This window comes from Equus caballus, chromosome 15, assembly GCF_041296265.1.
Source record: "Equus caballus isolate H_3958 breed thoroughbred chromosome 15, TB-T2T, whole genome shotgun sequence".
Classification (NCBI taxonomy): domain Eukaryota; kingdom Metazoa; phylum Chordata; class Mammalia; order Perissodactyla; family Equidae; genus Equus; species Equus caballus.
In genome coordinates, this window is record NC_091698.1 from 25,759,114 (window position 1) to 25,774,472 (window position 15,359).

Sequence of the window (15,359 nt, forward strand, 5' to 3'; positions counted from 1 at the left end):
TTGTTTTCCTCTACAAATAGGATCCTACTTTAGTCAATCTGTCATGATTGAACTTTTTTTTTTTTTGAGGAAGATTAGCCCTGAGCTAACTACTGCGAGTCTTCCTCTTTTTTGCTGAGGAAGCCTGGCCCTGAGCTAACATCTGTGCCCATCTTCCTCCACTTTATATGTGGGACGCCTACCACAGCATGGCGTGCCAAGCAGTGCCATGTCCGCACCCGGGATCCGAACGGGTGAACCCCAGGCTGCTGAGAAGCGGAACGTGTGAACTTAACCGCTGTGCCACTGGGCTGGCCCCCAGAACTTTTAAGGTTTTAAAAATGCGGTTCTATATTGTATGCCCAATATATACATGAATGTATATTTGTGAATAGTGTTTATTGGCATGGATTTGATATTTTACTTCTGAGCAATTTCAGGAAAGTTATTAGAACAGCAGGCAAGAGTGAATCACAGAGCAGTCCATGATCAAGAAAATTAAGGCTGGGGTTATGTATGAAAGGCAGGAACCAGACAGGAAATGGGCCAAACCAAGAGAATTATCAGAAGTTGACACTTAAGATATGCAAGCTCTGTAGCCCATACAACCCAGAAAAATGGTCAGGAGCAAGAGAATACACAGATAGAAAAAGTCAGGCCAAGGCAGAAGCTCAGAAACCAGACCAGCAAGTAGTCAATAAGCAGACATATGGGAAAAGGAGGCAATGAAGGATTTTGTTTGAATTAAAGCAAATATAAGAACATATTTATCCAGGTCCTGCAGATAAGAGGAAGCAACTTAACTTTACTAGATGAATAAGACTCAGGAGCCAAGGCAGATCCTGGTCCCACTCCCTTTTGTTAATTACAGAATAACCAATTTTCTAAATTGGGAGTATAGATAGGATTCCTCGAGGTTATGTTGCAAATAAATGATCCTCGTGGCAAGTAAATCCCTAGTGACTTGGCAAATGATGTTTAATTTGCATTGTATGTTGAATGTTTTACATCTTTTAAAGTAATTCTTAAGATTTACTTTTCAGGAATCTGAGAACCGGCAAATGATCGAACAACTCCGAAAAGCCAATGAAGATGCTGAAAACTGGGAAAATAAGGCCCGTCAAGCAGAGGCAGATAACGATACCCTCAAATTAGAACTTATCACTGCTGAGGCAGAGGGTAATAGATTAAAAGAAAAAATAGATGCCCTCAATAGAGAACTTGAGCAGGTAAGTTTGGGAAAATATGCTTGTAGTACATCCTGCATCATTTTTAAGAGAGTCTTGTTTGACTTTCCATAAATTAAATATACGAACACTTAAATTATTTAAATATACCATGAATTGTAACCTGCTGTTTTCCTTATACCCACTCTGATTCTCCTCTAATCTGTTACCTACCCTACAACTAGAATAATCTTTAGCATCTTTTAAAATTAGGAATTATTTCAAACATACCAAATGAGTACCCAAAAAAGTAATATAAAAGACACATATACCCACCTCTCAGGTTTAAGGATGCTAACATTGTGCCATATTTGCTTAAAGTCTGTCTTTATTTAAAGAAAGAAAACATTACCGATGTCGTTCCTCATCCTTTCTCCTCCACCTTCTCTAATGATTGGTGTGTGTAACTTTCATGACAGTTGTATAACTCTTTTGCATATGTTTATACTTTTTCTACATATTTATTACCCACAAATGATGTATAATGTTGTTTTGTGTGTTTTGTTTGTGATAATATACTGTAGATGTCCATTGGCACCTTGTCTTTTTTGTTTAATATCATAATTTTGAAATTTATTTTGATACATATAGTGTACATCTAAATAGTTGCATCTATATTCATTTTATAAGTATTTTATTTTAAAAATTCATCCCCATATTAAAGGAAATTTAATTGTCTTCACTTTTTCTATAATGAAACGCTGCAACAAACATCCTTTCACAGTTCCCCTTGGGTATATATTTCTCTAGGTTTACGCCTGGAAATAGAATAACTAGATCCAAGATGTGTGCAATTTTAATTCCTTTAAGTGTTGTCAAATTGCTCTCTAAAATTTTACTCTTCCACCAGATATCATGGAGTTATTTTCTCAAATACTAATCAATTTTGATATTATCAGACTTTAAAATTTTTTCCATACTTTTTGTTTTGTGTTTCCTTGATTGCAAATGAAATTGAGGATCTTTTCATGTTTCTTGGCCGATCAGGATTCCTCTTCTATGAATTTTCTCTTGAACGAGGTTTTGTAAACTTTGCCCGTTTTTGTATTAGGTTATCTTTTTCATATTGATTTATAGGAATTATCTATTATATATAATTTATAATTATCTATTTTTTCTTAATGATAATTCTTTTAAAGATGTTACAGTTACCATCTCCTTGTCTGTGGCTTGTCTTTTCCCTGTGCTTGCAATATAAACAGAAGTTTTAAATTTTGATGCTGTCAGAATTATTGTCAATCTTTCCCATATTGTTTATGCTTTATGTCTTCTTTAACAAATCCTTTACTACCCAAGACTGGGAAGACATTTTCTTATATTTTCATTTAAAAGTTCTTCTAAAATTCTAAAAGTATGTGAAATTTTGCTTTTCACATTTAGATCTTTAATCCACTTGAGATAGACTTTGTGTATAGTTTGCAATAGAGATATAATTTTATATTTCTGTGAATGGATATGTATCATCCTTTCTTCACTGAATTATGTCTTCTTTGTCATAAAGATAAGTTTCAATACATTCTGCTCCATTGGTCTGTTTATGTATATCTGCTTGCCAACAATACACTCTTGGAGCTTCCATAGTTTTATCTTAAGTCTTGATATTTTGGAGGATTAATGTTCCCCAGAATTGTTTTGACTATACTTTGCCCATATTAAATTATCTCAAATGAATTTTAGAATAAATTTGTCACATTCCATCATTTAACATATTTCTTCTTTTATATGCTTAAGACTGGAAATTTCTCTCTAAATATTTCTTTGGCTGCATCCCACAAGTTTTGACATAATGCTTTTATTGCTATTCGCTTTTAAATATTGCCTAATTCAATTCTGATTTATTTTTCATCACTGAAGTTATTTTTTAAATTTCCAATGTACAGAGGACTTAAGGTCATTATTCTGTTTTTTATTTCTAATTTGTTATAACAATCAGGTAAAATGGCTTATATGATATTCTTTTGGTATCTGTTAAGACTTGCTTAGTGACAGGGTACACAACATTTGATAATACTTCAAATGAGCTTTAAAAGCATGTGCATTCAATTATTGTTGGGTATATATTTGTTATAAATTATATATATGTATATGTGGTTAGGCTTGTTAATAGTGTCATTCAATTCTTATAAATCCTTACTAAATTTGATTCTTGATATTTCAGTTACTGAAAGAAATGTGTTAAGATTCTCCTCAATAATTGTGGATTTGTCTGTTTTACTCCAAATGATTTTCTCAGTTTTTGCTTTATTTTTGAGACTATTATTAGTTTCATACCAGTTCAGTATTTTATATATTTCTGATGAAAATGTTCTGTCTTTGTGTAATGACTCACTTGAATAAGACTTTTTGCTTAAAAGTGTTTTTTATATATTAACATAGCTATTTAGTTTGCTTGTTTATTGTTTACAAACTGCTGGTATATACAATTTTTAACCTACTGTATTCAAGTATAATTTACATGCAATAAAAAGGACTCATTTTAAGTGTGTGATTCTATAAGTTTTGACAAATAAATACACTTGCACAGCCATGACTATAATCAAGTTATAGAACATTCTATCACTTTCTTAACATTCCCTCAAGTCCTTTTGCAGTCAGTCCATCCCAATTCCTAGGCAACTACTGATTTGCTTTCTCTAGAATTTTATATAAATGGAATTATACATTAAGTACTCATTTGTGTCTTGGCTGCTTTTACTTAGCATAATGATTTTGAAGTTCATCCATGTCGTTGCATGTTAGTTGAATCATTAGTTCATTTCATTGAGTAGTGTTCCTTTGTATAGCTATATCGCAATTTTTTTATTCACCTGTTGATGGACACTTAGTTTTTGTAATAGTCTGCTAGGGCTGCCATAACAAAATACCATGGATTGGGTGGCTTAATCAATATAAATTTATTTTCTCATAGTTCTGGAGACTGGAAGTCCAAGATCAAGGTGCTGGCAGGTTTGTTTTCTTCTGAGGGCTCTCAACTTGGTCCGTAGATGGCCGCCTTATTGCTGTGTCCTCACAAGGCCTTTCCTCTGTGCATGTGCATCCCTGGTGTGTCTCTCTCTTCTTATAAGGACACCAGTCATTCATGTTGGAGTAGGGCCTGATTGTTATGATCTCATTAAATTTAATTACCTCCTTAAAGGCCCTATCACAAAGTATGGTCACATTGGGGGTTAGGGCTTCAACATATGAATTTTGAAGGGACACAATTCAGTCCATAACAGATTGTTTCTAGTTTTTGGCCATCATGAATAAAATTGCTGTGAACATTGTATGCAAGTCTTTGTGTACACGTAAGTTTTCATTATTCTTGGATAAATATTAGGAGTGTAGTTGCTAGATCATATGATGTGTGCTTAAGTTTGTAAGAAACTGATAAACTCTTTTCCGAAATTGACTGTGCCACTTTATACTTCCACTTGCATTGTATGAAAGTTCCAGTTGCTCTACATCTTTCTCAACACATGGTATTGTTAATCGATTGTATCACGGTGTAGTTTTAGTTTGCATTTCCTTCATGACTAATGATGTTGAGCAGCTTTCCACGTTTGTAATGACCAATAATATATGTTCCTCTGTAAAGTATCTGTTCAAATGTGTTGCCCATATGTTTATTAGGTGGTTGTTATTATGTTGTAAGAATTTTTTCAAAGACCTAGTTGTTCCTTTGTCAGATATATGTATTTTTGAATATTTTCTCCCAGTCATTGATTTGCCTTTTTCTTTGCTTTTTCTTCTTTTTCTGAGAACTGAATTTTTTTTTATTGCAGTAACATTGGTTTATAACATGGTATAAATTTCAGGTGTACATCATTATATTTCAATTTCTGTGTAGATTACGTCATGTTCACCATCCAAAGACTGATTACAATCCATCACCATACACATGTGATAGTGTTTCACTTTTCTCCTTACCCTCGTCCCCTCGGGTAACCACCAATCCAATCTCTGTCTCTATGTGATTGTTTGTGTTGTTTTTGTCTTCTACTTATGAGTGAGATCATACGGTATTTGACTTTCTCCTTCTGACTTATTTTGCTTAGCATAGTACCCTCGGGGTCGATCCATGTTGTCACAAATGGCCAGATTTCATCCTTTATGACTGAGTAGTATTCTATTGTGTATATATACCACATCTTCTTTATCCATTCGTCCCTTGAGGGGCACCTAGGTTGCTTCCAAGTCTTGGCTATTGTGAATAATGCTGCAATGAACATAGGGGTGCATGTATCTTTATGCATTCATGTTTTCATGTTCTTTGGATAAATACCCAGCAGTGGCAGAGCTGGATCATATGGTAGATCTATTCTTAATTTTCTGAGGATACTCCATACTGCTTTCCATAGTGGCTGCACCAGTTTGCACTCCCACCTGCACTGTACAAGGATTCGCTTCTCTCCATATCCTCTCCAAAACTTGTTGTTTCCTGTCTTGTTAATTATAGCCATTCTGACCGGAGTGAGATGATATCTCGTTGTAGTTTTCATTTGCATTTGCCTGATAGTTAATGATGTTGAGCATCTTTTCATGTGCCCATTGGCCATCTGTCTATCTTCCTTGGAGAAATCTCTGTTCAGATCTTTGGCACATTTCTTAATTGGGTTGTTGGTTTTTTTGTTGTTGAGATGTATGAGTTCTTTATATATTTTGGATATTAACACCTTATCAGATGTATGGTTTGAAAATATCTTCTCCCAATTGTTAGGTTGTCTTTTCATCCTGTTGATGGTTTCCTTTGCTGTGTAGAAGCTTTTTAGCTTTTTTATGTAGTCCGATTTGTTTATTTTTTCTATTGTTTCCCTTTCTCAGTCAGACATTATGCTTGAAAATATGTCACTAAGACCGATGTCAAAGAGCGTACTGCCTATGTTTTCTTCTAGAAGTTTCCTGGTTTCAAGTCTTACATTCAAATATTTAATCAATTTTGAGTTAATTTTTGTGTATGGTGTAAGATAACGGTCTACTTTCATTCATTTGCATGTGGCTATCTAGTTTCCTCAACACCACTTACTGAAGAGACTTTCCTTTCTCCATTGTATGTTCTTGGCTCCCTTGTTGAAAATTAGCTATCCATATACGTGTGGGTTTATTTCTGGGCTCTTGATTCTGTTCCATTGATCTGTGTGTCTGTTTTTGTGCCAGTACCATGCTGTTTTGGTTACTGTAGTTTTGTAGTATATTTTGAAATCAGGGAGTGTGACACCTCCAGCTTTGTTCTTTTTTTTCAGGATTCTTTTTGTTATTCGAGGTCTTTTGTTGTTCCCTATAGGTTTTAGGATTCTTTGTTCTATTTCTGTGAAAATGTTGTTGGAACTTTGATAGAGATTGCGTTAAAACAGTAGATTGCTTCAAGAAGTATGGACATTTTGACTATGTTAATTCTTCTATTGCAAGAGCATGGAATATCTTTGCATTTCTTTGTGTCTTCTTCAATTTCTTTCAACAGTGTTTTTTAGTTCTCAGTGTACAGATCTTTCACCTCTTTGGTTAGACTTATTCCTAGATATTTTATTCTTTTTTTTTTGCAGTTGGAAATGGGACTGTGTCCTTAATTTCTTTTTCTGCTACTTTGTTGTTAGTGTATAGAAATGCAACTGATTTTTGCATGTTTATTTTATATCCAGCAACTTTACAGTATTCATTTATTATTTCTAACAGTTTTTTGGTGGCTTCATTAGAGTTTTCTATATATAAAATTGTCAATGGTGTTGGGAAAACTGGATAGCCACATGCAAAAGAACGAAAGTAGACCATGCCCTTACACCATGCACAAAAATCAACTCAAAATGGATTAAAGACTTGAATGTAAGACTTGAAACCAGGAAACTTCTAGAAGAAAACATAGGTAGCACACTCTTTGACATTGGTCTTAGCAGCATATTTTCAAGTATCATGTCTGACTGGGCAAGGGAAACAAAAGAAAAATGGGACTACATCAAACTAAAAAGCTTCTGCACAGCAAAGGAAACCATCAACAAAACGAAAAGACAACCTAACAAATGGGAGAAGATATTTCCAAACCATATATCAGAGAAGGTGTTAATATCCAAAATATACAAAGAACTCACACATCACCACAACAACAAAACCAACAACCCAATTAAGAAAAAGGCAAAAGGTCTGAACAGAGATTTCTCCAAAGAAGATATATGGATGACCAACAGGCATATGAAAAGATACTCAACATCATTAGCTATCAGGGAAATGCAAATCAAAAGTACAATGAGGTATCACCTCATTCCAGTCAGAATGGCTATAGTTAACAAGACAGGAAACAAGTGTTGGAGAGGATATTAAGAGAATCAAACCCTCATACACTGCTGGTGGGAGTGCAAACTGGTGCAGCCACTATGGAAAGCAGTATGGAGTATCCTCAGAAAATTAAGAATAGATCTACCATATGATCCATCTGTTCCACTGCTGGGTATTTATCCAAAGAACTTGCAAACACAAATGTGTAGAGTTACATGCACCCCTATGTTCATTGCAGCATTATTCACAATAGCCAAGACTTGGAAGCAACCTAGGTGCCCATCAAGGGACGAATGGATAAAGAAGATGTGGTATGTATACATAATGGAATACTACTCAGCCATAAGAAATGATGAAATCCAGCCATTTGCGACAACATGGATGGACCTTGAGGGTATTATGCTAAGTGAAATAAGTCAGAAGGAGAAAGTCAAATACTGTATGATCTCACTCATAAGTGGAAGATAAAAATGACAATAAACAAACACATAGCAACAGAGATTGGATTGCTGGTTACCATAGGGGAAGTGGGGAGGAGGGAGGGCAAAAGGGGTGATTAGGCTCACAAGTGTGGTGATGGATTATAATTAGTTTTTGGGTGGTGAACATGATGTAATCTGCACAGAATTTGGAATATATTACAATGTACATCTGAAAGCTTAAAAAAAATGCCTTGTCATCTGCAAATAGTGACAGTTTCACTTCTTCCTTTCCAATTTTGATCGCTTTTATTTCTTTTTCCTTCCTGATTGCTCTGGCTAGGACTTCCAATACTATCTTAAATAAGAGTGGTGAAAGTGGGCATCCTTGTCTGGCTCCTGTTCTTAGAGGGATAGCTTTCAGTTTTTCTCCATTGAGAATATTAGCTGTGGGTTTGTCATATATGGCCTTTATTATGTTGAGGTACTTTCCTTCTCTATACCCATGTTATTCAGAGTTTTGATCATAAATGGATGCTGTGTCTCGTCAAATGCTTTCTCAGCATCTGTTGAGATGATCATGTGATTTTTATTCTTCATTTTGTTAATGTGGTTTATCACGTTGATTTTGCAGATATTAAACCATCCCTGCATCTCTGGAATAATCTCATGTGATCATAGTGTATGATCCTTTTAAAATATTGCTGTATTCAGTTTGCCAGTATTTTGTTGAGGATCTTTGCATCTATGTTCATCAGCAATATTGGCCTATAATTTTCCTTTGTGTTGTCTGTGTCTGGCTTTGGGATCAGGGTGATGTTGGCCTCATAGAATGAGTTAGGAAGTGTTCTGTCTTCAATTTCTTGGAATAGTTTGAGAAGGATAAGTATTAAATCTTCTTTGAATGTTTGGTAGAATTCTTTAGGGAAGCTGTCTGGTCCTGGACTTTTGTTTTTTGGGAGAATTTTGATTACTGTTTCACTCTCTTGTATTGGTATATTCAGATTCTCTACTTCTTCTTGATTCAGTTTTGGGAGGTGGTATGAGTCTGAGAATTTATCCATTTCATCTAGTTGTCCAATTTGTTGGCATATAGTTTTTCATAGTATTCTCTTATAATCATTTGTATTCTGTGGTATCTGTTGCTCCTCTTTCATTTCTAATTTTATTTATTTGAGCCTTCTTTCTTTTTTTCTTAGTGGGTCTGGCTAAAGGTTTGTCAATTTTGTTTATCTTCTCAAAGAACCAGCTCTTAGTTTCATTGATCCTTCCTACTGTTTTTTGGTTTCTATTTCATTTGTTTCTGCTCTAATTTTTATTATTTCCGTCCTTCCACTGACTTTGGCCTTTGTTTATTCTTCTTTCTCTAGTTCTTTTAGGTGTAGTTTAATATTGCTTATTTGAGATTTTTCTTCTTTGTTAAAGTGGGCCTGTATTGCTATGGATTTCTCCCTTAGGACCCTTTTTGCTGCATGCCATGAGTTGTTATGGTATGTTTTCGTTTTCATTTGTCTCCAGATATGTTTTGATTTCTTCTTTTAATTTCTTCATTGATCCATTGGTTGTTCTGTAGCATGTTGTTTACTCTCCACATATTTATCACTTTTTTCTTGTAGTTGATTTCTAGTTTCATAGCTTAATGGTTGGAAAATATGCTTGAAATGATTTCAGTCTTCTTAAATTTATTGAGATTTGCCTTGTTTCCCAATATATGGTCTGTATTTGAGAATGTTCCAAGTGCATTTGAGAAGAATGTGTATCCTGCTGATTTTGGGTGGAGTGATCTATATATATATCTATTAAGTCCATCTGGTCTAGTTTTTTATTCAATTCCACTTGTTGACTTTCTGTCTGGATGATCTATCCATTGATGTTAGTGGGATGGTGAGGTCCCCTACTATTATTGTGTTGCTGTTAATTTCTCCTTTTAGGTGTGTTAATAGTTGCTTTATGTACTTTGGTGCTCCTGTGTTAGGTACATATATGTTTATGTGTTATGTTCTTGGTGGAGTGTCCCTTTTATCATTATATACTGCCCCTCTTTGTCTCTCATTGCCTCTTTTATCTTGATGTCTACTTTGTCTGGTATAAGTATGGCAACTCCTGCTTTCTTCTGTTTGCCCTTAGTTTGAAGTATTGTCTTCTCTCTCTTCACCCTGAGCCTATGTTTGTGTTTAGAGCTGAGATGTGTTTCCGGGAGGCAGCACGTTGTTGGGTCTTGTTTTTCAATCCATCAAGCCACTCTGTCTTTTGATTGGAGAATTCAATCCATTTACATTTAGAGTGATTATTGATTTATGAGGGCTTAATACTGCCATTTTATCACTTGTTTTCCTGTTGTTCTATATTTCCCTTGTTTCTCGTCCCATGTATTTCTGACTACCAGGTCAGTTTGGTGTTTCTCTTTGATGGTTTTCTCTGATTTCTCTTTATTTGGCATTTGCGTCTCTATTTTGATTTTTTGTTTAGTGGTTACTGTGAGGTTTGTATAAAAGATCTCATAGATGAGATAATCCGTTTTCTGATAGCCTCTTATTGCCTTAGTCTAAGCAGATGCCATCCCTTTCCTCTTCTCCATGTTATTGTTGTCACAACTTATTCTGCTTTGTCTTGTGAGTTTGTGATTAAAATGAAGTGATTACAGTTATTTTTGATGCTTTCCTTCCCTTTATCTTTAATGTTATAATTAAGTGTTTGCTAACCTGTTCTGATAGAGAGCTGCATTTTCTGATTTTCTCTTTCTATCTTCTTGCTCAAAGCTTTGTAAACGCTTTTTTTTTTTTCAGGTATGAGGGCCTTCTTGATCATTTCCTGTGTGGGGGGGGGGGGGGGGAGTGTCTTGTGGCAGTGAACTCCCTCAGCTTTTGTTTATCTGGAAAAGTTTTTATTTCTCCATCATATCTGAAGGATTGTTTCACTGGATAGAGTATTCTTGGATGAAAGTTTTTGTCTGTCAGAATTTTGAATATATCATTCCACTCTCTCCTAGTCTGTAAGGTTTCTGCTGAGAAATCCAATGAAAGGCTGATAGGGGTTCCCTTGTAGGTTATTTTCTTCTGCCTTGCTGCCCTTAATATTTTTGATTCGTCATTGACTTTTGCCAGTTCTACTAATATATGCCTTGGAGAAGGTCTTTTTACACTGATATGATTAGGAGTTCTATTAGTTTCTTTTACTTGTAATTCCAGCTGCTTCCCCAGGTTTGGCAAGTTCTCAGCTATTATTTCTTCGAACAGGCCTTCTGATCATTTTTCCCTCTTTACTCCTTCTGGAATACCTATGACCCTTATGTTGCATTTCCTAATTGAGTTGGATGTTTCTTGGAGAGTTCCTTCATTTCTTTTTAGTCTTTGTTCTCTCTCCTCCTCCATCTGCAGCATTTCTATATTTCTGTACTCTAAATTACTGATTATGTCCTCCATAGAATCAGCTCTATTTTTTAAGGTCTTCAGATTTTTCTTTATCTCATCCATTGTGTTTTTCATCTCCAACATTTCTGATTTTTTTTATAGTTTCAATCCCTTTTGTGAAGAATTCTCTCTGTTCATTAATTTTATTCCTGAGATTGTTGAACTGTCTTTCTGACTTTTCTTGTAAACTTATTGAGTTTCTTTATGATAACTATTTTGAATTCTTTGTCATTTAGATTATAAATTTCTGTGACTTAAGGATTGGTTTCTGGGTTCTTGTCATTTTCCTTCAGGTCTGGAATGTTAATATACCTCTCCATGCTATTTGATGGAGTAGACTTTTGCTGTTGCATAGTGTTAGTATCTGGTTGCAGATTCCACTTGCCACCACTGGGCAGTGCAGGAACTGTGTTTTCTGAGCCCCCTGCGACCCCTGACAGATGTGCCTTTCTATTGGAAGCTGTGTCGACAGGGCCTGTCTGCATTTTCCTGCTATCCGGTGCTGCTTTACACATGTATGCACAGGTGCTCTGCCAGGGGTCCCCTGTTCTGGCTGACTGGCCAAGCTGGTGTGCCAGCTGGGAGGTGGGAGAGGGGCACTTTCTCTCATGTGCGTGATCCCACACACCCCTGCTCTGCAGTCACAGGCTGCCCGCCTGGGCTACTAGGTTTGTTGTGGACACCCCTGTGAGTGCTTAGCTGCCTCCATGTAGAGCATTCCCACAGGCTGGAAGGCAACTCCAAGAGTGTAAGCGTTCCCATGGATGGCTGCCTTTTTCCCCTTCTCCTCTCAGTGTTGCATGCCACCCACTGCATGTGGTCCCAAGCTCTAGATCGCTGCTGCTTAGGAGGGAGGAGGATCTCCTTACCTCCTTCCACTGCCTCCTGGTGGGGGGAGGCGGGACCAGCATCCCCACCTTCAGTTGTATGGTTGTAGGAGTCTCTCACATGTCTATTGTGTTGTGTGAATGTCCTCTGTTGATTTATGAATGTCCTTTACATTGTATCTTAGTGAGGAGAGACTAAAGGAAGAGCTCACTCCACCATGATGCTGATGTCACCAGTCTATATTGAGCATTTTTTAGTATTCCATTCTCTCTCTCTGTTGTGGTCATATAAACTATACATCATTACTTTTTTTTTTACTGATTGTTCTAGAATATAAACCATGCATATTTTAATGATCATACCTTCAAATAATATATTACCTCATAGTATGCTTTTATTTCCTCCCTCCCATGCTTTATTCTACTGTTCTTACATTTTACTTCTACATATATAGTAAACCCCATAGTGCATTGTTATTATTTTTACTTTAAACAGTTATCTTTAAAGACTATGAGGTGAATGAAAGACTTTTTTTCTTTCACCCACATATTTACTATCTCTAATGCTCTTCATTCCTTTGGGTGCATCCAAATTTTTGTCCACCAGCTTGCTCTTTTTGCTAGAATAATTTCCTTTAAAAATTTCTTCAAACACAGTTCTCTTGGCATCAAATTCTCTCAGGTCTTGTTTGTTTTAAAAAGTGTTTATTTCACCTTCATTTATGAAGAACATTTTTGCTGGACATAGAATTCTAAGTTGGTAGGTATTTTTTCTTTCAGCATTTTAGCAATGTTTTTTCATTGTATTCTGGCTTATGTAGTTTCTGGAGAGAAGTCTGAGGTCAAGCTCATCTTTATTTCTCTAAATATGTTTCTTTTTTGACTCTGGCTGTTTTTAATGTTTTTCTCTTTATCACTGGTTTCCAGCAATTGGACTTCCAGCAGTTGGTATTGATGTTGTTTTCCTTGTGTTTATAACACTCAAGATTCCTTGAGATTATAAATTTCACCAAATTCAGAAAATATTTGGCCATTATTTCTCCAAATATTTGTTGTTCTCGCCTCCCCCTTTTCTTTTGGAACTCCAATTTAAAGTATATTAGACCTCTTAATATTGTTCCACAGATCGTTAAGATTCTATACATTTTTTCCCAGTCTTTTCCTGGTTTTGCTTTATTTTACATTGTTGCTTTTTTTGTGTCTTCAAATTTGCTGATCTTTTCTTCTGATATAGCTCATCTGTTAATTCCATTCAGTGAAATTCTTATTTCAAAGATTATATTTTCATCTCCAAAACTTCTGTTTGGTTCGTTGAATGTTTTTCACTTTTCTTCTAATCGTTTTTGTTTTTCCCTTTAAATCCTTGAGCATATTGAGCACATTTATAATAGCTGTTTTAGTGTCCTTGTTTGCTAATTCCATCATCTCTGCCACATTTGATTCTGTGTCTACTGACTGACGTTTCTCTTAATTATGGGTCTCATATTCCTATTTCTGGGCCCAGTCAGTAAGTTCTGATTGTATTCTAGACATTGTTAATTTTACATTGTTGAGAGCTCGATTTTAAAAATATCAGGTTTATTTTGTCAAACTGTTAAGTTAATTGACATTCACTTTATCTTTTCAAGGATTGTTTATAAGCTCTTTAGGAGAGCTCTAGACTAGTCTTTATTCTAGGGCTACTTTATCCCCACTTCTAAGATGTGACCCTTCTTGGGTCTCTATTGATTGCTTGTATAGTCAATGAAGTGTTGAAGTGTCTCCACTCTGGCTGATGAGATTTTGAGTGATTCCTGGTCCTATATGAGCTGTGGGAATTGTTTGGCTCACAAGTTTTTTGGTAATTGTTCTTTCCTAGGAAGTTGTTTTTTGCCTCACCTCATGGAGTTTCACCTGTGCATATGCAGATTTCTGGAACTCCTTCTCTGCATAACTCTCTTCTCTCTGATGCTGTGCTCCACAAGTTCTAGCCACTTCAACTTCCCTGAACCCTGATCTTTATCTTTTGAACTCAGTAAGATCACTGGACTGTATTTTGGTTCATTTTTCCTGCATCACAGTCCAGAATTCACCTCTAGGCAGGATGCTGTGGCAACCATAGGGTTCACCTTGTTTGTTTTCTTTCCCTCAGAGATCATAATTCTCTGCTACCTGCTATCCATTGTCTGGAAATAGGTTTTTCACTCCTATGTTTTGTCCATCTTCCTACTTGTTTGTGGCAACGTGGTAATTCACACCTTGTTACTCCTTCTTGTCTGGGTAATAGCTATTTTAAAGCCCTTGTCTACTAATACTATCATCTTTGTCATTTTTGCATTTATTTACATCAACTGATTTTTATCCTGCTTTTGGGTCACATTTTCCTGCATCTTTACATGTCCGGTATTTTTTAATTGGATGCTGGATATTGTGAATTTTACTTTGTTGAACATTGGATTTTGTTGTCTTCCTTCAAGAGTGTTGGATTTGTTCTGGCAGGCTGTTAAATTACTTGCAGATCAACTGATACTTTCAAGATTGTTTTTAAGCTTTTCTAGGACAGATCTAAAGTAGTCTTTTCTTTAATCCTAGTTTAGCCCTACCACTGAGGTGCAGTCCTGGATTCTCTATTAAATGCTCAGCCCAGCATGTTCATTAAGGACTCTTCACTTTGGCAGGTTCAAACTTTGATATCTCTCAACCATGTATCAGCTTAGAATTGTTTACTTTAGAGCTCTCTAGTTGTTCTTTCCAAGGCTTTTAGAGTTTCACTCTATATTTTCATGGCTCAGTGTTCAACAACAGACTCAAGGAGACTCCTAGGCAAATTTCTGGATATCTTTTTTGTGTAGATCCCTTGTTTCTGGAACCCTGCCCTCACACATTTCAGGTGCTTTTTTCTGTCTCCTCAACTCAGCCAAACAACCATGCTGTGATTGAAGTTTCTTTCGCTGAGCCACAGACTGGAAAATGTCTCCAGACAGAAAGTGGGATGATCATAGGGCTCACCTTGTTTGTTTTCCTTCTATCAGAGATCACAGTTCTGTGCTGCCTGTTGTCCTATGTTTGGAAGCAATTATTTATTTTTTTTAAACTAGTTTTCTCGTTGTTAACAGTGGGAGGATAAGTTCAGTGCCACTTATCTCATCATAGCTGGAAACAGAAGTATTATATATCTTTTTAAAATTCTTTTCAACTGTTTGACTCTAATAAATATCATATAGCTTGATTTTTTAAAAAATTCAATCTGAGAATATCTTTCTATTAACTGAT

The 15,359-nt window shown here is 35.8% G+C and overlaps 1 protein-coding gene across 31 annotated transcripts in view; it reads left to right on the forward strand.

Moving 5' to 3' along the window:
- TSGA10 (testis specific 10) overlaps nucleotides 1–15,359 on the forward strand; it is a 121,916-nt gene that overhangs the window by 82,617 nt on the left and 23,940 nt on the right. For all 31 annotated transcript variants that reach the window (XR_011425904.1, XM_070235028.1, XM_023618577.2 and 28 more), the window contains one exon: nucleotides 1,023–1,208. Coding sequence is in view for 30 of the 31 variants with exons in the window: in XM_070235028.1 (XP_070091129.1) it covers nucleotides 1,023–1,208 (186 nt within the window). In the remaining variant the exon portion in view is untranslated. The remainder of the gene's footprint in view (nucleotides 1–1,022; nucleotides 1,209–15,359) is intronic.